Raw genomic sequence first — 24,315 nt, 5'->3', positions numbered from 1 at the left:
TCTGGACGATCAGTAGGGGTGGTATGGCTACCTCTTGGTGTCTAGATTCCAGGGCTCTGATCAGAACACAGGGCAAAAGAGATGTTATGATCCCATCAAGCTGGTCTCTACCACACTGCAGTGTATCAGAAGAGGGTTTCCAAGTTCAGGCTGGTGAGATGATGTGGGGCGAATTTCCATGAATGGAAGACACAACATCTGTATGCCCACTGTAGCTGTTTCCCTGAGACACTGTTAAGTATTTCATGATATTTAATCATGAATCCTGTCAAACCAATGGATTTTAGTATAGTCACAGGGCCGGGCAATCACCACCACAGTCTGATTTAGCTTAATTTTTTCTCATCAACGAGATAGCACACCATCAGCCATCACCCATTTTCCTATCTTTGTGGTCTGCTCAGACTGGACATTTTATAGAGGCAGAGGCATTCAGTAGTATGTCTTAGTTAGGGTTTCATTGCTGGCAAGAGACACCATGACCAAGGCAACTCTTACAAAGGACAATATTTAATTGGAGCTGGCTTACAGTTTCAGAGGTTCAGTCCATTATGGTGGTGGGAAGCATGGCAGCATCCAGGCAGGCAAGGTGCCGGTGGAGCTGAGAGTTCTGCATCCAGATCCGAAGGCCAAAGAGGTTCTCTTCCTCAGTGGGTGGAGCTTGAGCATAGGACCTCAAAGGCCACCTGATGCACGTCTAACAAGACCACACCTACTCCAACCAGGCCACACCTCCTAACAGTGCCAAGCATATTCAACCCACCACACAGTACTCAGGGTGTAAGGTGCATCACACGGGAGCAAGCGTCAGCAACGCAGACTTCTTCACAGCTGAGGGAAGTGTTGGAGTTACCTACCCGCCAGCCACTGATGGACACCTGACCGTCTCCATCTGTTGGCTCTTTTGACAACGTCATAAAGAACAGATGTGCACATGTGTGGACAGGTATTCCTCTTTTGTGGGTAGAAAGACATAAGGAGGGGACCTTTGGGTCCTGTGCCACTCGAGGTTAGAGCAATGGGTACATTGGGTTCCGAGTGCCTTAAGCACTTGTGATTATCCAGATGGGTGCTATCCTTACACCTTCTAAAAGACTGATGGACTTATATATAGACTAGTATCTTCCAGAAGGTCATAGAGGTAGCTGGAAGGAAGGAAAACCAACCACACTGTCTCCGTCGACTGACGCCTCATTTGTCTTTTTATCAGCGACTGTCTGAGAAGAACCTGCACACTTCTTGTGCATTCCCGTTTTGTATTGTGGGGATTCACTCTTCATATACCTTACCCCTTCCCCTCTGGGGAACTGTCTTTGCACCAAACAGTAAGCCCGCCTGTCAACTGTTCCAACCCATCTCCAGATTATCATGGCTCTATGGGGAATTTTTAAGCTTTATAATGGGTTTCAGATCAAAATGTTTTCAGTAGAACATATATTTGGCACACTGATTTTTTTTGAGGGGGAGGGAGGAGTGAGTTAGACCAAGCTTGCTATACATCGTAGGTAGATGATCTGCCATGGACTTGTCCCTTTAGTCCATAGGTTTCTCCCCCCCCCCCCAGGCTACAGGTTTGTGGTACCTGCAGTGCTTGGCATCTGCGGAGTAAAAGCCATGCCACAGAGCCAGGCTGCAGGAGAGGTCAGGTGCATTCACATATCTGCCACTTTCGGTATTTCCCGTGTTCAAAGGAACTCCCCAGCTCATGGTCCCAGGGAGCATGCACTGCGGGTATGGATTTGTAGGCTGGGTTTGAACTTGCAACCTTCTTCCTCCCTCTGAACTTAGTTCAGTGCTCATCTGTGCTTTTGTCTTCACCACCCCTGTTTCATCCCACTCTGCAGTCCCTAGGGAATTTCATCTGGAAAACAGTATGTGGTAAAGATCCAATCTGACTTTTCCCAAAAACACTAAGCTGATCCTCCCAGCAACTGCTGATGTCCTGAAGCACTGGTGTGTCCCAGATGTGATTCTTAGGAACCCTTAGCTCCATTTCAGGGACACAAGGTCTGTTCCCTGGCTCAGGGGACAACAGTCACAAACACTAACCATTGCATGGCTTTATTCGAGAGCCTGGGACTTTGTCCACACGATTTTCACCCCATCTCATGTGGGCCAGGGGCAGAAGCCAGGGCTCAAGTCTGGCTGGAGTCTCAAGCCCTGAACCAGGTACCTACATATGATCTTTGAATGTAAGCCAACTTTGGAGTCACATGTCTGCTGCAAGGACATGCAACCCCCCTCTGACTGAACTGCAGTGATAAAATGTAAAATCCTTTGTAAAGTCTCAAAGGATTTCCTCAGAAACTGAATGGGAATGACAGCATCAGATGTGTGAGTAAACATGAGTGATCCCTCCCACTGCTTTATCTACAACCAGGGCTGGTCTGGTCTATGGATCGCATTACTTGTCAAACACTATAGGGTGTATATGGGCACATAACCCTCCAATTTGAATACACTGGTAGCAGGTCCAATCTATTACTTATGAGGCATTGAGCTGAGTTTCTGAGGCTCGTGAAGGTTTCATTTCTCATCTCAGATATTCACGTCCCTGGGTTTGGTTTTCAAGAATGTCCAATGAATGATCAGAGATGGTGTCTAAGCTCCTGCATGGCCTCCCACCAGGCCTGGACCTGCCTGCAGGACAATCAATGCCTCTGGCTTTACAAGGACACAGCACAGGGTAAGGAAGACCAGACCCACTGTGCTAGGCTAAGGCTGAGGTCGCTGGTATTCTTCTGCTGATCTTCACCATTTCCCAGTGTAACCACTCTGTGCCTGCTGCCTTTCAGCTACACTGGCTACAGGAGAAACTCCATTTTATTTTATTTTATTTTTTTGGTACAAGATATTCTGGTCTCTCATACTACCCGTCTTTAAAATATTAAAGTATAACTTTATTCCTTAATATAAACCCTACTTTGTGGCTGCTGGCTTTGTCTTACTTTTCAAGGACGACGGGGTCCAGGATATGGTGGTTTCCTGTAGGTGCCACTGGCAAAGGCATGCTGTGGGCAGGAACCCAGATGTGTCTGCAGCACCTCAGAGAGCTGAGGACTCAGGCCCCAAGGGTACGGAGCTGGGTGAGACCTGTGCCCAGCATTCCGAGAGTCACCAGCCTCAGACTTTGTGACATGAGCACAATTGTCTTTCTATTCTCGAGGATGCACCCGCAATCAGGACTTCAAAGGCTCCCAAGTAAGCCCAGCGGTTTCCCATGTGTCTCAGGATTTTGTTGGAGGAGTCCTGCATGCTAAACGTGCCCATCAAACTCCCTCAGCCAAGAAAGTTTACAGGAGATTAACATTTTTCCCTTCTGTGATATGTTCAGTAATTTTCTGCACAGAAAAAAAAAATCATGCATGCAGTCAAAGCACCGGGATCCTGATGAATGAGGCGGCAGTTCCTGAGTGTATAACAGTCTAAGTGTGAGACCGACAACCTCTCCCTAAATTTACGTGTTGGCCTTAAAACTGTGGGCTAAATGGTGGTTAAAAAAAAATCACGTCTTTATAAGACTATCAAAGACAGGGTAACCAATTCCAGGTGTTTCTTTTTAGACTAAATAATTTCAATGCTAATTTTTCCTCTCCTTGGAGAGCAGTTATTTATTTTAAATTAATTAATTAGTTAATTATTATTTTTTCATTGTTTCTAATTTGTAACGATACTCCCCACTCACACCAAGAACATTGTTCATTGGTTATACTGAGTTCTTTTTATTTCATCTTTTTTTGTTATTAGATGTTTTCTTTATTTACAATATCTCCTTTCCCAGGTTCCCCTCCAAAAAAAAGAGAAAAAATAAATAAAATTAAAAAAAAACCAAAAACTAAAACAAACCCCTGTTTCCTCCCCCCTCCCCTGCTCACCACCCTACCCTCTCCCACTTCCTGGCCCTGGCATTCCTCTACACTGGGGCATAGAACCTTCACAGGGCCAAGGGCCTCTCCTCCCATTGATGAACGACTAGGCCATCCTCTGCTATTCATATGCCACTGGAGCCATGAGTCCCCCATGTGTACTCTTTGGTTGGATTTTAGTCTCTGGGAGCTCTGAGGGTACTAGTTAGTTCATATTGTTGTTTGTCCTAAAGGACTGCAAACCCTTCAGCTCCTTGGGTCCTTTTGGGACCCTAACTCCATGTGTGACTGTCCAGCATACTATACCCTGTTCAGCCATCACATCAGGTAATGACTCACTTGTGGCACCAATCCTGGGGGCAGCATCTTGCTTGTTTTAAATGCACACAGATGGAGGCCCTGAGAGCCAGGTCACCTCTTAGTTAGCCTGGGAACTGCTGCATGGCAGCTAGGTTTCAACTCTCTGCGGCCTTACAGAAGCACAGCGCCTGAGTTAGTTTGGAAGGAAGGCTGGCAGACCTCTTCTGCCTAGGATGATATTTTTGTGGAGATTTATTCACATTAGCAACATCCTTGTTGGTAAACCAGTTTCTATAGGTAATTGTAAAAGAATCCGTGGGAAGGTGTGTTTCACCTATGCCCTGCTTCACTCTGCTCCAGCTCTTGGTGGTAATTATTCAGACCTGAGAGATGCACATAACTCTCAGATCCAAACCCCAATGTTACCTCAACTTCAATTCTGTTCATTTCATCTGCAATCATGTTTTTGTGAATCAGTCTTCTGTGTCCCTGGCATGCTTGTCATCTATGGAGGTCCCAGACATTACTCTTTATTTTCATTTCATTGAACTACAATGCACAAACAAATATATGTCATGAAGTAACTGTACTGATATATGACATCATAATGTTCCGATTTCTCATATCTCACTTTCTGTTTTCCTTTTGTTTTCATAACTTGGTATAACTTTCTTTATCTTCACCTTAAACCTTTCTGATGTTGCTTAGAGTGCCTTTAGACAGCTCTGAACCATTGCCATCTTGAACAACTGACCTGACGGTCTTCGCTTTTTAAATAGAGACAGCTGGTCTATTTACATTTATTGTTTTCACAGGCAAGGTTCCTGTCATACATAATGCTCTGTCCTGGCCCTGGCTCCCCCTCTCCCCTGGATCCACTCATTTTGCACATCTGCTCTGGCCCTTTTTGCTCTTTTGTTTGTGGTGCTTTAGCAAAAAGCAGGCTTAGTTTCACTGGTAGTTTTTAATGCCAAACAAATCAAGGAGTCCATTTCCCAAGGACTGAAGACATCTCGGAAACTTTGACCCTGCACTGAGGATGGGCAAGAGTGATCCTTCCCACAGGAGGGCTGCTGGTTGTTCTCTGGCCATCCTTAACCAACCACGGGTGACACTAGAGCATCATTTACACAAGGAGAGCTTTGCATGAGTCAGAGGAAATCAAGGAGCAGGGCTGGGCGTTTGGGTGCAACTGTGTAGCCATAGCAATGGGCTGGCTTCCGACTGGAGATCTTCCCGCCTTGGTCTCCTTAGTGCTGGGATTTTAGGTATGTGTCCATCATGGCCTACGATTGGTGTCAGTGGTGGATAGCAGTCTTCCCTCGGGCCAACTTTTCATCTCCTGATTTCCAACTCTTGCTTTATTGATCTGACTGTATCTTTTATTCACCTTTGTGGGAACACTATGTGGAGGTATGATTTCCCAGCCATGGAAGATACTCCTAGTTACTACCTTTGTCAAAGCAATTAGAAATAAGGCTGAGTCCACGAGGGAGATTGTGTTTTGGTCTATCTTGATGAAAGTCCTCTCATCTTCTGGCTTCAGGTATCCCTGGGCTCACAGGACTATGTCTGCATTGGTCCCGTGAATCACGATCTTCCATCTTTCCTTTCCTTCAGTGTCATCTAAATGGCTGTCACACAGGTTTCCTTCATTCATCAAAGTCAGGCATGTCCTGTGTCAGATCCAGTCGGGTTCCTTCCCTGGTTGGGACTTTCCTTCTGCCTGGGGAGATCTGAGTGTTTCTTTCTAACACCTTACTTCAGCCATAAGCTCATCTTTTTGGCCCCTGATGCCGGAGTTCTTCCAGGCAGCACCCCAGCTCTCAGGCTCTGTGTCCCTTCTCTGGCCTCCAAACCTGCCTCCTCCCCAACTTCGTTCCACTTTGCTGTTTCCTGGGTTTAATATTGCTCTCACGAAGTATTTTCCATTTTCTGTGGTGACAATTCTATTATTTGTAGCTTCCGATACACATTTGAATTCTGCTCTTACGTTCTCAGTGTTTCTGCATGCGCTGTGCATCTCTGTGGGAAAGCACAAGGGCCTGCCATCAGTCCAGGCTTTTCTCTGCTACACTATCCTGGAATAACATGGCCATGTTGAGCTCCGGAGTATCCGGGCAACACCCCTGAGGCTGCCAGTGTGAGCCCAGTGGGCTGCTCTAGGGTTACCTGGACCTCTCTTCAGGTCACATTTCTCACAGATAGATACAGCTCAATTCCCCGAGCTCCAGTCTATGGCCTGAGTCCACCAGGCAGAGACCAAAGCTGCCCTACATTCCAAGAAGGCTTGGCCGCCAAGTCTTCAGACTCCCTCTGCTCCCCTGGATATGGGTTGCTGCGTTCTCTTCCAGGCTGGTCCTGGGTGCATGCTGGTAAATGTAAAGAAACACTTCTTTACATGGGAACATCAACAGGTTCTCACCCGTCAGAGGTGGCCTCAGGATAGGGCTCTTGCTATTAGAAGTCTGGGTTCTGCCTCAGCTTGGCAGTTTCACTTCCTTCGGAGGTCAGAGGGCAGATAGGATGAGCACAGGCTCTGAGCTCTCTCTGTTTCTGCTCCACACAGGAGGCTCTGCCCACCACATAAGTTGTGCCAGCCAGCTCTCTTGAGCCTGCCATTGCTCCTCTTGCTGGAGCAGAGTTTCTGTGCCAGGCCTTCTGCTTTCCTGTCATCTCCATATGCACATGTCCCACTAAGAGGACGATGTCCTCAGGTTCTTTTGCACTGTGACTAAGTCAAAACATGGTTCAGAGGTGGCGCAGGCTGTTTGTTCTTCTAAGCAGCCCAAGGACATTTTTTTTCTTTTTTTTTGGTCTTGTTTTTGTCGAGATGTCCTAGAACTTACTCTGTAGACCAGGCTGGCCTCAAACTTCAGAAATCCACCTGCATCAGCCTCCCAAGTGCTGGGATTAAAGGCATGTACTACCACTTCCTGCTTGACCTGGACATCTTAAATGGGGAGTGTCTTCTTACTCATAAGGCTTGATGATATTGTGTTCTTCTTTCAATCCTCCTTGCTCACTGGAAGCTGGGCAGAAGATGAAGCCATCGTGTTGAGCCCAACCACTATATTAATTTACACATCATGGATGCATCTCCAAGGGCTTGGGATTCTTCTCCTACTAATTACTGAGAGGTCCCGTTTCTCCCACAGTGAAAAAAAAATACCAGGCTCTCTCACCTCATCTTTGGGAACTTACCTACCAGTCAGCTACATGCCCTTCGAGATGGCCATGTATGGCTGGAGAGATACAGGCACACAGAGTGCCCTGACCATTCCCAATGCATGAATGCTATCACATCAAGGGAAGGCATCCCAGAAGAGGCTCCTTCATGCTACACAGTCACTGGGATGAGAGCATCCCAGAACACATGGGGTGTAAAAGGACAATAACCTTTCCTACAGAGACTCCTCATGTCTCAGAAGCCTCTTCCATCCACCCTTCCTTTCTCATCCCAGGAACCTGAAAGGACGGCTGAGGGAGACCTTCTGCCTTCTCCAGACAAGAAAACTAAGACTTAGGAAGCCCAACTGGCACCAGATACCTACCCAGATACATAGAAGTGGAAGTTCCCCAGGCTATGGATGCCTGAGTCTGACCTAGAAGGCTCATCAGTCCCAGAATAGGGCTCTTCTCTTAAAATGTGCCTAGGTGTTATTAGCATTCAGAGGCCACTGCAAAGGGTCTGCCACGGGAAAAGCCACTCCTGCTTACACAGCCCATAGAACTGGCTAAGGACAGTGAGTCAAATCTGTACACCTTAACAATGAGAACCAACTCAGGAAGCCTGGGACTAAGGGACAGCCTGGCTCGGGGTCAGGGTCAGGGAGCTCAGAAGGCATGGCTCCAACAGCTTCCATGGTGAACACACAGATGTTAATTTTATCATCCAACTTCATAGTCAATATCCTGCTATTTCTGATATAGTTAAGACCTGCATTTACTTCTGGTCTTAATGAAAACATCATTTCTTCCTAAGAGCCTCTAAGGTCATATTAAAACAACACAGAAACATACTTGGAGCACTCGGCCAATATTACCTGTCAAGATGGACTTTGGCCCCTTCCTAGGTAAAGCAAGTTTACCTGTTGGGGACTCATGCCTGGCCCAATAGGTGGCAGTGGCCTGGAATGCCACATCTTAGGATGGTCAACTGGGTCAACTTCACTGTACACAGGGCAGTCTAGTAGAGTTGACTATTCTGGGTCCTACTTAAGAGATGACTTTAGCGCCTTTTCAAGGGTCTCTAAATACAATTTTCTGGAACATTCCACAGCCTGTTTTCCATGAGCAGCGTTCCTCAAGTCTAGGGGGTATCTAGGCCACAGAAGAGGGTTGGCCAGGACATGGGACCCTTCAAAGGTGCTTCACCTTTTCCATGGTTACAGCAAGCGTTCAGAATTGTGAAAGGATGAAGCCTGATGGGGCCACTTCTGAAAGAACAAGATCTCACTTCTGGTGGTGACTCTATTCCCAGCTTCCATGGGCGGAGGACATTCTTGTCAGGAGCCCCCTGCCTCCCTCAGCTATGTCTGTGTGACAGAAGTACCACAGCACTGTGGACAAGTACTACCTTAGCTATGTTCTCGTCAGTGCAGAAGGTACTGAGATAATCATGTGTCTTCACTGAGCACCGAAGACTGAGCTCTCTAGAAACCTATGTGGGTTTCAACACCTTAACATAGGGGTTCATGTGCTGAATCAGCCTACACCCTTAGCTTCCAACATACAACCAATGTACCTGGGAGATGAGGAAAGGGATGGACAGGGAGACAGGGCTGGGGAGACAGGAACAGTCAGAGCATATGGCCCAGTTTCACAGGGGCAGAAACTAGATTTCCCTGGCTCTACTCTTGGTCTTGGAACACCATCCTTAAACAGCGCCTGAGCCCTCATCTTTGACCTCACTAGAACCCCTTGCCCTCCTGGTGCCACTTTCAGGCATGCTCAGTGCATGCCCAGCTGCTGGTCACCTCCACTATCATGAGGAGTACCCTTCCTGTAACAGTGAGCTCACCCCACATCCACCTGTCTTGTATGACAGGCTCTGTCTTCCACTCTGCACTGAGCCAGTTTCCCACAGTTCCAACCATTTGCTGTTTTTATGCATTTAAAACAATTCAACGAACAACTGCTTTAAGGAAAACTGAGATGAATACAGACCAATTACGGAAAAGAGGGACCAGCCGTAATGCCTCTCCTGAAAAATGCCAACAGAAATAATGTAGCTTTGTCAAACCAATCTCTTTTGTTTGTTTTTGTTTCCGGGGCTCATATCTGCCAGGAGCATGAAGGATGTCTCTGCTTACAATACTACTTGATGCAGTACCACCATATACATTTTTGTTTGCTCACGGAATCCATTAAAATGTCGGGCTATTACTGTGGTGATGAACAGGGTGACTCAGACGAGCAGAGAATGGACCGCTCACTGATCCAAGTAATGACTGTGGTCTTTCATCACTTGTGCTGAACAAAGCCGAGTTAGGGCACAGGCACAGGGCTCCTGTGGACTGAGGCTGCACAGTCAGCCTCAGTGCTCATGCTACACTTCTTAATCCTGCCTGCTTTGTCCTTGTGAGGACGTCATGTCCAGAAAGTATCTAAATCGATCTGAGGTGCAGGGCTGCTGGGCAAGAGGCTCTAGGGTCGCAGGCAGGATTTTCTCCTCCTCCTCCTGTTCTGTGATGTTCCTTTTTGGCAGTCTGATTGTGGGAAGTATTTCGTTGTGCATGGTGCTTCTCTTTTACCCTAGTGTGTCTGGCTCTTCCTCTGCCCACGCTCCTGGTATGTCTGGTTCTTCTCTACCGGCAAGATGTCACAGTTCCCCTCTGATTGTACTGAAGGTGGTGGCCGCAGCCTCGGAACTTTGGCCTGGGTTCATCCCTGCCAGTGAGCTCCATGGTAGACAAGAGAGCCAATCTGCTTCCCAAGGGTTGGTTCTTTGGGCCTCCACAGTACTAGGCCTGTGGCACTGGGGCAAGGAGAGTGTTGGGAGCCAAGCAGGTTTAAGAAAAGAATGTCAATGCAGTCCACTTAGGTCAGCTGCATGGAAGGTGACTCATTGTCTCCCTCTAGATGTTGTATTAAACAGAGAATCTCCACAAGAGCACCTGGTGTCCACTGAGCCAATCCCTACAAGCCACTCTTCTTGCCCCTGTGAGATGCAGTGGGGTCACATAGGTGTCCCCTGTGGGTCCCCTGACTAAGTCAGGCTGTCACAGGGGAGCACTGTCCCTTGAGATGAGCTTCCATGACACCTCCTTTCCATTTGTGTCCCCCTTGTGTTCAGAGGGAGAATTCTTGCCTTCCTGGCCTCACAGATCCTGCTGCTCCTGTGGGCAGCTGCCTCACCTTAGCTAAGGAAGTCTCTTGAAGGCCTGTTTTCCCAGGTAGAGACCATGTCAGGGAGGGTCCCACCTGCTTCTTTGATTACTGGCTAGACACAGCCTTCATATGTCTCTTGACACAGTCTTTCTAGCAAGGTGGCTTCTCGAGACCAGATGCCATTGGGAATCAGGGCCAGCTCAGGGGACATCTGGAATCAATGATATAAATGTCATGGGGAGTGGCTCAGTGGTGGTAGGAGCAGGTAGTGTGTGTGTGTGTGTGTGTGTGTGTGTGTGTGTGTGTGTGTGAGAGAGAGAGAGAGAGAGAGAGAGAGAGAGAGGGAGAGAGAGAGAGAGAGAGAGAGAGAGAAAGAGAGAGAGAGAGAGAGAAGCTTGTTCTCTCCAGTCTCATCTGTGTGCAAAACTACCTGGGAGAATGAAGGATATTAAATAAAGAAAAGATGTGACCCCCTGCATGCCATATCCCCAAAGTCCAAGTGTTTCAGAACTAGGGAGCTGCCTGCACATACAGGTAGGATATAAGCTGCAGAGATCCCCCAGCATCAGACAGAGGGAGGAGGACCATATGGGACAGCTAGCAGGACTGGGGGACAATTGAGCTTCCTGGCATGGCTTTACTATAAGGAGTACCATAGGGTCCCAGAGGGTATGGACAGGGCAGATGCAGAGTGACTAGGGGTCCCCAGGGTGGCTAAACTGGAATCCCCTTTGCTGTTCTCATGTGGTCAGCCACTTAGAAGCCAAGGCTCTCCCTGCCAGGACACTTCTTCACCTTTGTATGAAGTGCAAAGGGAACTTCACACAAAGCTAGGCATCCCACTACACAGGCTGGCCTTGTCCTCAAGGAGCCTGGGCTCTGACAGCAGCTGCTACAGTGCTCACTGCTTGCTGTGTAGGGCTGGAAAGTGACCATAGGTGTCTCCAGGAGCAGCCAGAATCCACTCCACATTCACACTGGTGATTCCTTATGCCACTTCCTAGTGACATAGGGAATTTGTGTGCAGTATACAAAGGTCACCTGCTCCTTCCAGGTCACCTGCTCCTTCTCTGATCAAGGTTGCTGCACTGACCCTACTGTGGCTGTGTAGATGAACTGTTTATCCCTCAGGTGGGCTCAAGCATGGCTCCTGTGCACTGCCTGAACCTCCTCGCTGGGGCCTCATTCCCTCTATGAGATGCCCTTCCTGGCCACCTACAAAATCAGTGGTCTTGGGTGCTGGGTGACAGGCCAGGTCCAAGGTGGACATGTTTCCCTGCCTGCCTGTTGCCTGATTCATCTCAGCCTTCACCCCTTAGAAGTCATGCTAAAGGTGCACGTGAGGTTTCTCATCGCAAGCTAGTGGACCTCTCAAGATGGAGCCGCAGTGCCGATCTATGGAGGGCAGGGACTCACATACAGGTGAGGAATGAACCTGGGCGGAAGCATCTGCATTACTCCCATTCCCAGGGATTCCTTTTTCCCATTTGACTTCTTAGAAAAGCATCCCATTCTCTTTTTCAAGATCCAAACCTTTGAAATTTATCCAGATTCCTACTGTATGTGTAACCCTGGAGGCTGCTCATTGATGGGGGATGCCCACCAGGTTCTAGTCCCTTCATCCTCTACCTTCACATGGGTAGGGGTGCAGAGCCAATGGTATGGGCTCTGAGAGCAAGGCCTGAGTGTGGCTCCATCCACACTGGTAGACCATTCCAGCAACCAGGGAACTACAGGTCAGGAGCCACATCTGGTCTCCAGCACCTGTGTTCTGCAACACCTGGGCTGGGGACAGTTGGATGGCAGTCTCTGCTTGAACAGGTCCCCAAGCATTTCATTCTGAGGTCTGCATTTGTGTGTGTGTGTGTGTGTGTGTGTGTGTACGTGTGTATGTGTGTGTCTCTGTGTGTGTATGTGTGTATGTGTGTGTATGTGTGTGTATGTGTGTCTGTGTGTGTCTGCGTGTCTGTGTGTATATGTGTGCATGTGTGTATGTGTGTGTGTCTGTGTGTGTGTATGTGTGTGTGTGTATGTGTGTGTGTCTGTGTGTCTGTGTGTGTTTATATGTGTGCATGTGTGTATGTGTGTGTGTCCGTGTGTGTGTATGTGTGTCTGTGTGTCTCTGTGTGTGTCTGTGTGTCTGTGTGTCTGTGTGTCTCTGTGTGTCTGTGTGTGTGTGTGTGTGTGTGTGTGTGTGTCTGTGTGTGTGTATCTTAGTTAGGGTTTGTATCATAGGAGAAAACCAGACCAGTAGCTGATGCAGAGGTCATGAAAGAACTCTACTGCTGTCTTGTTCTCCATGACTTGCTCAGCCTGCTTTCTTATAGCACTCAGGGCCATCTATCATCTTTCTGGGGGTAGCACAGCCCACAAAGGGCTGGACCCTCTCATGTCAATCACTAATTAGGAAAACACTACAAACATATGAAGGTGTTTTCTCAATTGAGAATCCCTTTTAGACTCAAATATCTCTGTCTTGGGTCAAGGCAGGAGAATGTGGGACTGATTTTGTCCTTCTGAAGTTTAGTTCTTTTCCCCCTCATCTCTCATTCTGAGAGCTCTGTGATGACCCAGGACACTGGTGGGAACCTAGGCACACCTGTGTGTTCCCACTCAGCTAGCTAGAGCCAGGCCCTATGCTGATTCCTGGGAGGAACCCAGTTTTTTTTTTAATTTATTTTTTGTTTGTTTTTTTAAGTATGGCCACACATAACCTTCAGAACCCCATGATGCAGACCTTTAGGCCGACCCCTTCCCCACTTCCACGTCGGCAGGAGGTTGTAGAGGCAGAGTCCTGAGTGGACTGAGCCCATCCTACTCAACCGCTGCCTGTCCATCAGAAGAGAGCGGGGCCCTCCCTGCTCTGGGCCAGCTCTCCTGGAGCAGGGTTGCCATGGACAGATGCTAGGCATGGCAGAAGATGCTGCCAGGACAGCTAATAGGCAGACCATCTGCATTTGTGTTCTTTCATGATATGACTGTTCTCAGTACTCTTGACCTCCAGCTGCCCCAGTGGGTCAGGGAATGAGCGGGCCAGTCTAAGTCAGCAGCCAGTTTCAGGCAAGCTGAAAGGAGCCACTGCTCAGATGGACTCTACATCTGCCTGCGAGAGAGGCCCCTAAACACTGGGTGCAGGTTGCCCATCTACATCCACATGTGTTCCTGCAGCTGGCATCTGGGCATATTTGGATCTATGCTCTCTAGGGTATACATGTCTATGCAGTACTAGCTCTTGAGCAGGACTCCCGAGAAGCCCTCCCCACACCTCCCTCCTCCTGCAACTGCCTATTTCTGCATACAGAATTAAAACATGGTGTTTAATAGCTAATTGGAAAAATGGATTCCAATCCAGCTGGTTTATTCTGATTTAGGGAATGGTATAGCTTACCGCTGAGCATCTTGCAATGCATAAACATTACAGAAGCGCAGAGTAAACACTGATTAGAATATCCGTGAAAGCCACTAACGTGTGCAGTGCAGCCTTAGCCAGCCAACATCTGCACAGAGATCCATTCCTGACCAGCCATCAGGGACCAGAATCCTCATCCAGGATCTCCAGCTCTTTATTAGGTCCCCTGTAAGCCCTGCTGCCAGGTCTGGTAGAAGCCAGGAGCCCAGGAGCTGCAGAGGAGGGAGGGAATTCCGCTCTCTGCCCTATCTCTAAAACTGACGCATCACAGGTGGGTGCAGGAAAGGGTGCTGCTTCCACACCCAAGAAGAACCTTCAGCAGTCTCACAAGTCATCTGGCTCAGCACAGACGGATGCTCCCAGGTATAAAGGGCAACTCCAGAGGCAACACTTCACAAAGCTAGCCCAGAGCTTCCTTTGTCTCCCAGATCCTCAAGGCCACGGACTTCCCACTTTCCACAGGGATGCGTGCGCATCCCACATAGCACCCACTGAGCTTGTGGCTAGATAAGTGGCACTCATCCCAGTGCCCTGAGAAGCATGCTAGTATTTTTATGACCCTTCTTCCTCCTTTTACATGCTGATCATGAGCCAGTAAATTAATTTCATGACCCACTAATGGGGTGGTGACCCCACTTGTGAGAAGCAGTGATTGCGGAAATGCGAACATCAGCATGTGCCGGGGGTCTGCACTGGGCTAATCAATGGATCCATTTATCACACACACTTAGGAGGCCCCAGGAGGGGAAAGACTACAGGATTCCCCAGACCCAGATCACCCCCTGAGTACCCTCTACTCAGCAGGTGACACTGGGGGGGGGCTTAGATGCAGAGTTGATATAGCTAAGATGCAGGGTGGGGAGGGGTCTTGGCTGGAGGATGGGCCAATCTGGAATGAGAGACACTGGAGAGGAACTAGCAGCCACCACATGGCCGCCAGGCCTCTTAAAGAGAAATGGGCGACAAGACAGTCATTTCTGAGAAACAATTTCTGGTGGCATGTGAAACCTATGGTACTAATTTACTCTCTATGAGGCCATGATGTCATCACACACAGTAGGGACTTTAAATTGTGGTTTCTTATGATCTTTCTCTTGAACTACTATTTTAGATACTTTAAAAACATGTCTCCAGGCCAGAGGTTCCAGTAGGAATTGGGCCTCATTTTCCTAGGCCAAAGGACACAGGGTAGACTAGACTACAGAGCTGTCCAATTCTCTTCTTGCCCCAGGAAGGGGCTCTCAGGGGCCCTCACACCTACCCAGTTCACTTACGTATGCAATTGCAAATACATATTGCCTTAACTTCATCTCTTCTAAGTTGTGACCTCAGAAAATGGTGAACCCACAGTACCTAGGGCTACCCCTGGTTCTAAGGTCTGGGAATTAAGAACCTCTGGCCTTGACATGACTCTGCCTTGAATCACGGAGGACCATGGCTATCTGACTTCATTCTTGGCATCAGTTTTCACCAGTATGGCCCTTAGGTGGTTGAACAGCCTGGGGTGTGGTTGGGGAGCCTTAGCTTTATCCAGGAGACTACTGTGTGGTCTTGGGTTATGCCTTCAGCAGCCCTCTCTCTGCATGGTTATGGGTGATGGGGCTCATCATTGTCTACCACTCCCCTCAAACCCAACTGTGGTCCCTGCCTGGGGGTCTTGGGAGTTTGGGGTTCAGTTGGCTCTGGTCTGTACAGGGCAGTGGGAGAAGACACAGAACATGCTCTATCTTTGGCTTCCCTGTACCATGCATCTTTCCAGGCTCCTCAGAGCCTAAGGCTCTTTGAAGGGTGCTTGCTTCTGTGTCCACTCAGCAGCCCCACAGGTCCCCACACGAACCCTGAACAGGTCTCAACCTTTACATCATTCTCAAAGAAGCCAGTGCTACGTGAATAGTCGCTAGCCCAAACCATGAGGTTGAGGGTTACCTATCCTGCCCAAGGACCCTTTCGCCTCTTAGCTGCATTATCAAAGAGGGTCATTTAATTGTCTACGGCGTCTAGGCAGTGTGCGGTGCCTTTACCTCAGAGAGTCCAAAGAACGAGAAGCAACAACAAGTTGTCAAAGGATACCCTCGAGTCCTCTGTACTCAGCCACCTGTGAGAGGAGCGGTCCTGGAGACCAGGTTGGCTCAGCTCCAGAAAGAGTGCAGGGTGCCCTGCTCAGTGGGATGAGGTGGGTGAGGTACTGGAGCTCCTGGGGTCTGTTAGCAGCCACTACACCATACCTGGGGCAGCAGTAGAACCATTTGCAGCACCTCTCCCTCCCCCCGGCCTGAACTGTTATGGTCCCCTTGGCCTCAGGAGGGGTACAAAAACTTGCTCTCAGGTTTGGGCGGCACCTGATGTACCTCCACATCGCCCCCACAAAGCCAAGCAGCTTCAATGCCAACAATATGCATTGTATTAGCTTCACGTCTGAGCTGGCCGCCCCAGCTGACCAATCCTGTGGCTCTACCCCTGTGAGCTCAAAGACCAACCGATTCAGAAGAAGCTCTCTGGGACTTATCCCCAGAGAGTGAAAAGAGACTGTGACAGGGATAGAGACACCAGTTGCCACCAGTCCCCTGCTCCATTCCAGAGTCTACATTCATCCACCATGGGCTTTTGTGCCCACCAGAAAGGGAAGGGGCCACATACCGTGGTGGTCTTTATCCGCCCTCCGGGCTGTGTGCAAGTCCAGCCTGACCGGTTGATTAACAAGTCACAGCCTTCCCCTTCCAGGCAAGGAAGCATGTCACACCACTGCTTTGTCTTGATAATTCGAGCTGTGGGAGAGAGAAGAGTGGAGAGAGCTGGTCAGTGTGACAGAGAGAGAGAGCTGGTCAGTGTGCCACTCCCAACCTGCAGGCCTGACTGAGTGGAGTGCTGGCATTCTAAGCCAGAGCCTGCATGCCCCCCTCCCCCCGCCATATCCCAGTGGGAAGGTTCATTAACAGGGACCATGCCATTTGGAGGCATTCCCAATGGATGCTGGCTATGCACTGTCTCTCCTGGGTGTACCATCATTGGTCCCTAACTACAGATAGTCACAAAGGGCATTAGAACATTTTGAAATCAACATCCTTCCCCTTCCTGAGGGTCAAAAGCCTCGTTTTTTGATTTGTCAGAAATGGATAGATGTACTGAGGTGACTGTCCACTGGACAGCTTGGGTAGGACCAGGGCTCAGTGTCAGGAAGTTAGGAATTTGATAGTCGCTGTGACCCCCATCACCCTCATTTACAGACACTGTCTTGACTCAAGGCTCTGAGACTGGCTCTAGTCTCTGTCTTACTCCTGGGATCTTACAGGGTAGGGGCCTAGTGGAGAGATAACAGTGGAGAGGTGGTCCCATAGTTCATCAGAAGAAGGATATCAAAGCCTACACAGATGAAAACCACTTTTCTTCTCCCTTGGAAACCCACCCAGGTTTGGTGGTTTGTCCTGGTCGTCAGGAAGGCTCTGTGAGAAGCCTATGAGGAGGAAGACCACAATGAAGTGAGTTTTCTTATTACCAGAATCTTCCATGACCTGCTAAACCTGCTAAGACAATTCTTACTATTACGTCTGCATTTAAGAGACCTATACACAAGGCTTGTAGTCCATACAAAGGCTAAGTCTCTGAGATAGCCAATCATACTCAAAGTGACAGAGCTTATGATCACATAGGAGACTGTGGAGTACAACCATGAGCATCTATAAGGGCTTTTCCAGAGAGAACTGGGCAATGGGGGAAGACCTACCCTGTTTGTGGGCAGGACAATGGGCTACCTGGGTACCTGGACAGAGCAAAGAACAAGGAAAAAGCCAGCCTAGTATGGCCATTTCCTCTCTGCTGCTCAGCGGCCCATGAAGTGATAAGCTTTCCCACACTATTCACTTCTGTCTCATGCATGGAGCCAAGCAAGCAGGAACTGAGCCCCCTTAAGTCAACTGTTCCTTCTGTTTCTTCCAGGTACTTCATCACAGCAGTGAGAGACTAATAAACTCAGGTGGTCAGAAGGGACACCAGCACCCCTGGGCACTGTTTGAAGACTCAGTTATACAGGATTTTAACTTTAACCTCAACATTCGAGACTGAATGACACTTAGAATCTTTCATGAAACAAACAAACAAATAAAACAAATAGAACCACAAAACCCTTGGGGTCCAGCATCACAAAAGATCAGCAAAGAGTAGGGTTAAACCTGTTACATTCCTGTTAATGCAACCTCCATGCCTGATGCACTTCTCCCCACGCAGAAACGGCCTAGCATGGATTCTGCCCTGCTCACCCACTTCAGAGTTCATTTCTTTTGGACATCAGGATCTCGTGTACTAGGAACAATCACCCTTTTCAGTTGGGTTCCTCTTTCCTAAAGCAACACTACACTTTGACTGGCCCCACGGCCTAGCAGGTATAATGAGCTGGTGACTGAGCTTCAGAATGTCTTTCAGCCTCACAAGACACAGCTACAGAGACTTTTCTATTCTAGACAAGAGGGGACAACACCTCTATCCACACACACACACACACACACACACACACACACACACACACACACACACACAGTACTCCAGGCTGGGTTGGGTTAAACTAGAGGTACAAATCCATAGGATGTTGGTACTACATTTTCTCTGCAGTTGTGATAGCTGACATGTAAACAACTCTGCAGACACATATGAGCTTTGGTGGAGTGTGCTCAGACATAGCTCTTCACCTGCTGTGCAATCAGTGAATCCCACTGCCACGAGATCACATGTGCCAAGACCAGGCATAGGAAGGTCACAACTGGTAGTGTTAAGCTCCCTGTTATTTGATATCTTGATTTTGAACTAGCAATCCTACAGTTACCCTTTGCATAGAACCAGAGGACTGACTCTGGAAGCAGGGACTGCCCTGAACAAAGTTGAGCAGTGGGTGGCAAAGACACAGGATAGAGCTCACACAGTAAAGACTGGGCTCCATGGTTACTACCATGAGGGTGGTCAGGAGGGCCTGGGATATTATGGAAGACATGAAGGTGGGCATCCCAGCTAGATGGAAGGCCATTCCTTGTTAGGCATGACACAGCAGGAGGGAGTCCATGATGAAGTGCATGTAGCAGAGCAGACAGGAGTCTTGGAATTGATTAGCTATGCCTGCCACAGCAGAGAGCACTGTGGTTTATGTTGCCTGCCTCACTCCATCCCAGTGTCTATATTGGTTGCCAGCATGGAGGACTGTCCCATAGCCAGGAACCTAGGCTAGCTCTTTTGTGCTACCATTACAGAAACAATATTAATTTGTGTGCTGAAGCTCCCAACTCTTGTATTTAGAAATAGGACCACAAGGAAGTAATTGAATTCAAAGGAGGTTAAAAGGACGAATACTTGATCTGACAGGGTTAGTGGTCTTATAAGAGACCCCAAAAGTACTTCCCATCCCTGCAACCCACTACCTGTGAGGGCACAGCAAGAAGGCAGACATCTGTAAGACAGAAACTGGTCATGCCATCATGGTAGCCTTGAACTTCCGGTGCCCGGAGCTGATGTCAAGCCACTAAGCAGACTGGCTATGGCATTATGCTATAGAAGCCTGAACTGATGGAGTGAGGACTGTCCTTATCCGAAGTCAGTTGTAAAGTCCCTGTGAGGAAGAGACAGTGAAGGCAGCTGCTCCCTCAGGGTCTGGCTTCCTGGGAAATAGCTTTGAGAACAATGGTTGCCGGAGCTGTAGCCTCCCCATGCTGAAGACATTGCAAAGAGCCAGGCACCAGGCCCAAGCCACTCTCCTGGGCTTCCTCTAATCACAGCACAGGTGGCTGGTGGGCAAGTGACGCTGGTTTGTGTCACACATCTGTCCCTGGCTGTTCATTATTTGTGCAAAGTCACCAGCAGCTGCTTGTTCTAGCCCTGATGTGTCATTTTTGGTGACAGCAAAAGATGGTATGAAAACTGTCTCAGTCGCCAACAAATATAAGCCCGGAAACTTCAAACCACTGGCATCAGGATCCAGCTCCCAAACTTGAGAACTTTCTCAACAAGTTGAAGATCCTCTCCCCCCACCACCCTTCACTCTCTCTGTGTCTTCTGTCTTAAGCTTCTGAGGGATGCAAGGGATAGGTTCAAGCACCATGAGAAGCTTCCCTGTATATACAAACTTGTCCCCCAATACGCTGCCCAGAGAGAGTTGTTAGCAGGTCAGTGAACCACAGGCTCCCATTCACAGTCTCTGCCCACCTAACATGGAAAGAACAGGATTGGCTTGTGAATGAAGGGGGAGCCTACGGCTGCTAGAAAGGTATCAAGTTAAGTCCTGAGGTAACTCAGTATGGACCGGCTAGGGTAGGGTGGGAGCACCAGAAGCCAGCCCCAGCATGTCTGCCTGCAGGACACACAGAGAAGGGATGGGCTTTGGAAGCTGAGAATGGTTGGTGGGCTAAAGGTTCAGCTCCCATCCTATCTTGTATCTAGGCCATCTTCCCTGCAACACACATGGGGTTCCTGAGGCTCCTCCACTTCGTAACATTCTGGTAAGAAGTGTGAAGATGGATAAAGCATGCAGTCTGCTATTGTTGGGGACAACCCACACATAATGAGATGACATACACAGATGTGCACAGGGCCAGGTCCTAATGGCCTTAGGATATGATGGGAAGGACAAAACTCATGTCCAAGTCACATGTCATACATATCCTCATGAACATACATGTGTGCAGACATGGGTGTGCATATAGAATACAGGAATACAAACACATACCTCACATGGTGTAAGCACAACAGCATGTAATATAAGTCAACCAATGTGGATACATATGTAAGCAGAGCACACAATCACACATACAGAATCATGTGTGTAAATCTAGGACACTCATCCATAGGAACCTGCACCACAAATACATATTCATATATTGTACACACATGAATAAATTCTCACATGCGTATGCCACAGATACACATGTTTAAAATGACATACACATTTACACAGTGCATATATAGCACATATATGTATATTCAGCAAACTACACATGTATACATATACCATTTACAACTGCATACATGTACACATATATGCTTACATATGCACTCACTGGATATACATAAGCACACACACCAATATATGGACCATGTATATCATACATGCACACATCTACATATGTACACATAATAATTACACAGACACATACACTACTACACATGTACACTGTACATATATACATAGTCAGATATCACACGTCTGAATCTGACATGTATGCACACGTCACATATGCATACACCTACATGTATGTATGCACCCTATGCATACTCATGCATACACATATCTACACATATGCATACTTACACATGTGCATGCAAGCACAGAGCAATGTTGTGGGCTGGCCTCTAGCAGCACATAGACAAGCAGTCTGGGCATGCCCAGGGACCAAGCCTCTGAGGGCAATGGAATAGCACTGAACACACAGGTCCGTTTGTTTGCCTGCAGGAGCTCAGCTCAGCCAGCCCTGCCCACTTCCTGCTGGAGGCGGTGGGAGACACAGTGCCCGGCCAGCACTAGGCTACCACATCCTAAAGACAAAGGGCTCTTTCATGCCTCCACTCACGACTTCATCTCACCCTGGGCATGGGCTGAGGAGGTCTGACTGTGGCCCTGCTGACACAGTGTTCTCAGCACAGGGAAAGCCATCCTAGAAGCTGATGGATGCTCCAGAGGAGCATGAGTGAACGGGGTCAGTGGCCTGGGTTTGGGCAGACAGCTGCCACAGCTTGCAACATATGATGACCGCCAGGGTTCCTTGGCCTGTGGCAGTCAGGAGATGGGGTCAGATGGGGGAGGGGGCAAGCATGTGTCTTCCAGCCTGGGTAGAAGAGGGGGCTGCACCTGAAAGGGAGAAGAATGTTCCAGAGCCTAAGCCTTCCACAGGGCTGCAGACTGTGAACCAGAGACACTGCCATCTGATTCCACACACATGTTCCTCCGAAGGGAGCATAGTGGCCTGCAAGTAGTTTCTCTATAGCTATTAGCTATATCACACACATGTGCATTTATATAGACAGTGTATCCATCCACACACCACACCACACAAGTAGTTTCTCTATAGTGAATAGCTATATCACACACATGTACATTTATATACACAGCATATCCATCCACACACCACACATACATGATAGCATCCATACCATAGAGCTGCACACACATACACTACAAAAAGCTGTTTGTAGACATACCACACATATTTCTATCTCTCTCTCTTTCTCTCTCTCTCTCTCTCTCTCTCTCTCACACACACACACACACACACACACACACATACACACACACACAAACATACACACACACACCCCACTCATATGTACATCTTAAGCTGAGTGCCAAACCTCACATCTACCCCCCCACCACACACACACAGTTCCACACAGACCCTACACAAATGTCCACAGCCTGCATCCTTGATGCCATGATGCTGACCTGACCTTACAGTCCCATACTGCCAAGGTCTCAGGCAGTGTCCTGAGGACAGTGGAGGAGCTTGCTCCCCCCACTATGCCTCTCTTGTAGACACGTTGACTCATATGGGACAGAAGCTTGTCCCAGATGTCCCAAGGTCCAATATGAAGCAGCTGCTGGAGCCCAGACCCTTCTCTGACAGGTGAAGAACAAGTACCTTGCAGGCGTAATGCAGTGAACCACACAAGGATGTGGGTGGAGGGGGTTGAGACCTTTCAGGACTAGGAATGGGTCACAGGCTCCTGAGCAGTTTGCCACAGCCAGGCAACTTTAAACTGAGTTGAAAGCAGCTGTTTAGCTGGTAGAAGTTCAGACAGAGGGTAGAATCTGGACAGAGGGCCACAAAGTCAGGGAGAGAAACACATTTGTGGGAATGAACATCACACATAAGGAGAGTGCTAAGAGAAAGAAGGCCTTGTGGGCTAGAGGGCTTTGGCTCTCTAGTAACAAGTAGACAGGCCTAGGGGTGGGGAGGAATGGCCTCGGAGTGACAGAAGGCTTTGTTACCTGTGCAAAGCAGAGCCATGTTTCTGTCTGTCCCAACCTGTGGATGTTCTTGGCAGGTTTGTCACAGGCCACCATATAGCCACCAGTGGCAGCCAGTCACCTTGGTTCATTTTACTATAAAATGATTTTATGTTCTGTTTGCTAAAATAAAGCCAAATCCCTCTAATATCACTCAGTTCCATGGCAGAATCTTTTGTTGGGCCAGCTCAGGTATACCTTGGATGCTCTCAGGGATTGGGGGCTGGTGAGTCCACTCCTGGGACCACCAGTGAGGGTACTGCACAACCTGACCTAAACACAGGAGCCTGTGATGACACACTGTGCATGGGAGATCATACCATAAGTAGACCCTATTTTCTGCACTCCAGACAAGGCTTGGCCAGGCATGTTACAGCCCTAGCCCTGGGGTTACTCCTCAATGGCATGGCAGCCATATCCCAGCCCCATGAACAACCCTTGGTAACTGCCCAGCTGTGAGACTATGAGACCTGTTGTACTCCTGAACCCATAACCGAGAGCAAGAGAACAAGTGTGAAAGAGCGAGAGCGAGAGAGAGAGAGAGAGAGAGAGAGAGAGAGAGAGAGAGAGAGAGAGAGAGAGAGAGAGAGAGAGAGAGAGAGAGAGAGAGAGAATGAGGGAGAGAGAGATGGATGGATAGAATGAGGGAGGGAGAGAGAAGGAATAGAATGGGGGAGTGAGAGAATGAGAGAGGGGGATAGACTGAGAGAGGGAGAGAGAGAAGGAGGGATAGAAGATGGGATGGAGAAGGTAGAGAGAGGAGGAAATAGAATGGGGAAGTGAGTGAGAGAGTGGATAGAACAAGGGAGAGGGGGAATAGAATGAGGGAGTGAGAAAGAGAGAGTGAGAGAGAAAGACAGACACTGACTACTGGGGTCCACTTGAAATAGCCATCAGGGAGAGCAAAGCCCCACGCCTGGGGTCACGAGTGTTCTGTGGACTTCCTCCCCATCTAGGTCCTTAGAGGAGGTCCCTCAGTTACGATTACTTCCATCCCGGTCAGACGAGGAGGCCATAGGGACCGTGGGCTTCCCCCCCCCCCCCCCCCCCCCCCCCCCCCCGGCTCCCTGGCTAGAAACCTCAGAGTTTCTGGAGGGAGATGAGCCTTCTCTCACCTGCCTTTTCCCAGTGTGTGTCTTATCAACAGGGATTCAGGACTAGAATATATGCAGTACTTCCTGTGTGGACAGCAGTGGGACATTTCAGCTCTCTGATGGCTGATGGTGACTGTCTACTTGATAGGATTTAGAATTAACATGGAGACAAGCCTATGGGAATGTCTGCAAGGGGTTATCTAGACTGTATTAAGTGAGGTACTAAGTTCTACCCTGAATGTGAATGTGTGTAGCACCATTTGCGGGATGGGGTTGGGGCTATATTAAACAATAAAACACAGGGAGGGGGAGGGAACGGAATTTTGGGTTTTTTGTTTT

General features: G+C 48.6%; 1 protein-coding gene across 2 annotated transcripts in view; it reads right to left on the bottom strand.

Moving 5' to 3' along the window:
- Tafa5 (TAFA chemokine like family member 5) overlaps positions 1–24,315 on the bottom strand; it is a 224,096-nt gene that overhangs the window by 25,143 nt on the left and 174,638 nt on the right. For both annotated transcript variants that reach the window (XM_031352218.1, XM_031352228.1), the window contains exon 3: positions 16,546–16,673. In XM_031352218.1, coding sequence (XP_031208078.1) covers positions 16,546–16,673 — 128 coding nt within the window. The remainder of the gene's footprint in view (positions 1–16,545; positions 16,674–24,315) is intronic.

The sequence above is a fragment of the Mastomys coucha genome, unplaced genomic scaffold (assembly GCF_008632895.1).
Source record: "Mastomys coucha isolate ucsf_1 unplaced genomic scaffold, UCSF_Mcou_1 pScaffold11, whole genome shotgun sequence".
NCBI classification, from domain to species: Eukaryota; Metazoa; Chordata; class Mammalia; order Rodentia; family Muridae; genus Mastomys; species Mastomys coucha.
This window is presented reverse-complemented; position numbering and strand designations above follow the sequence as displayed.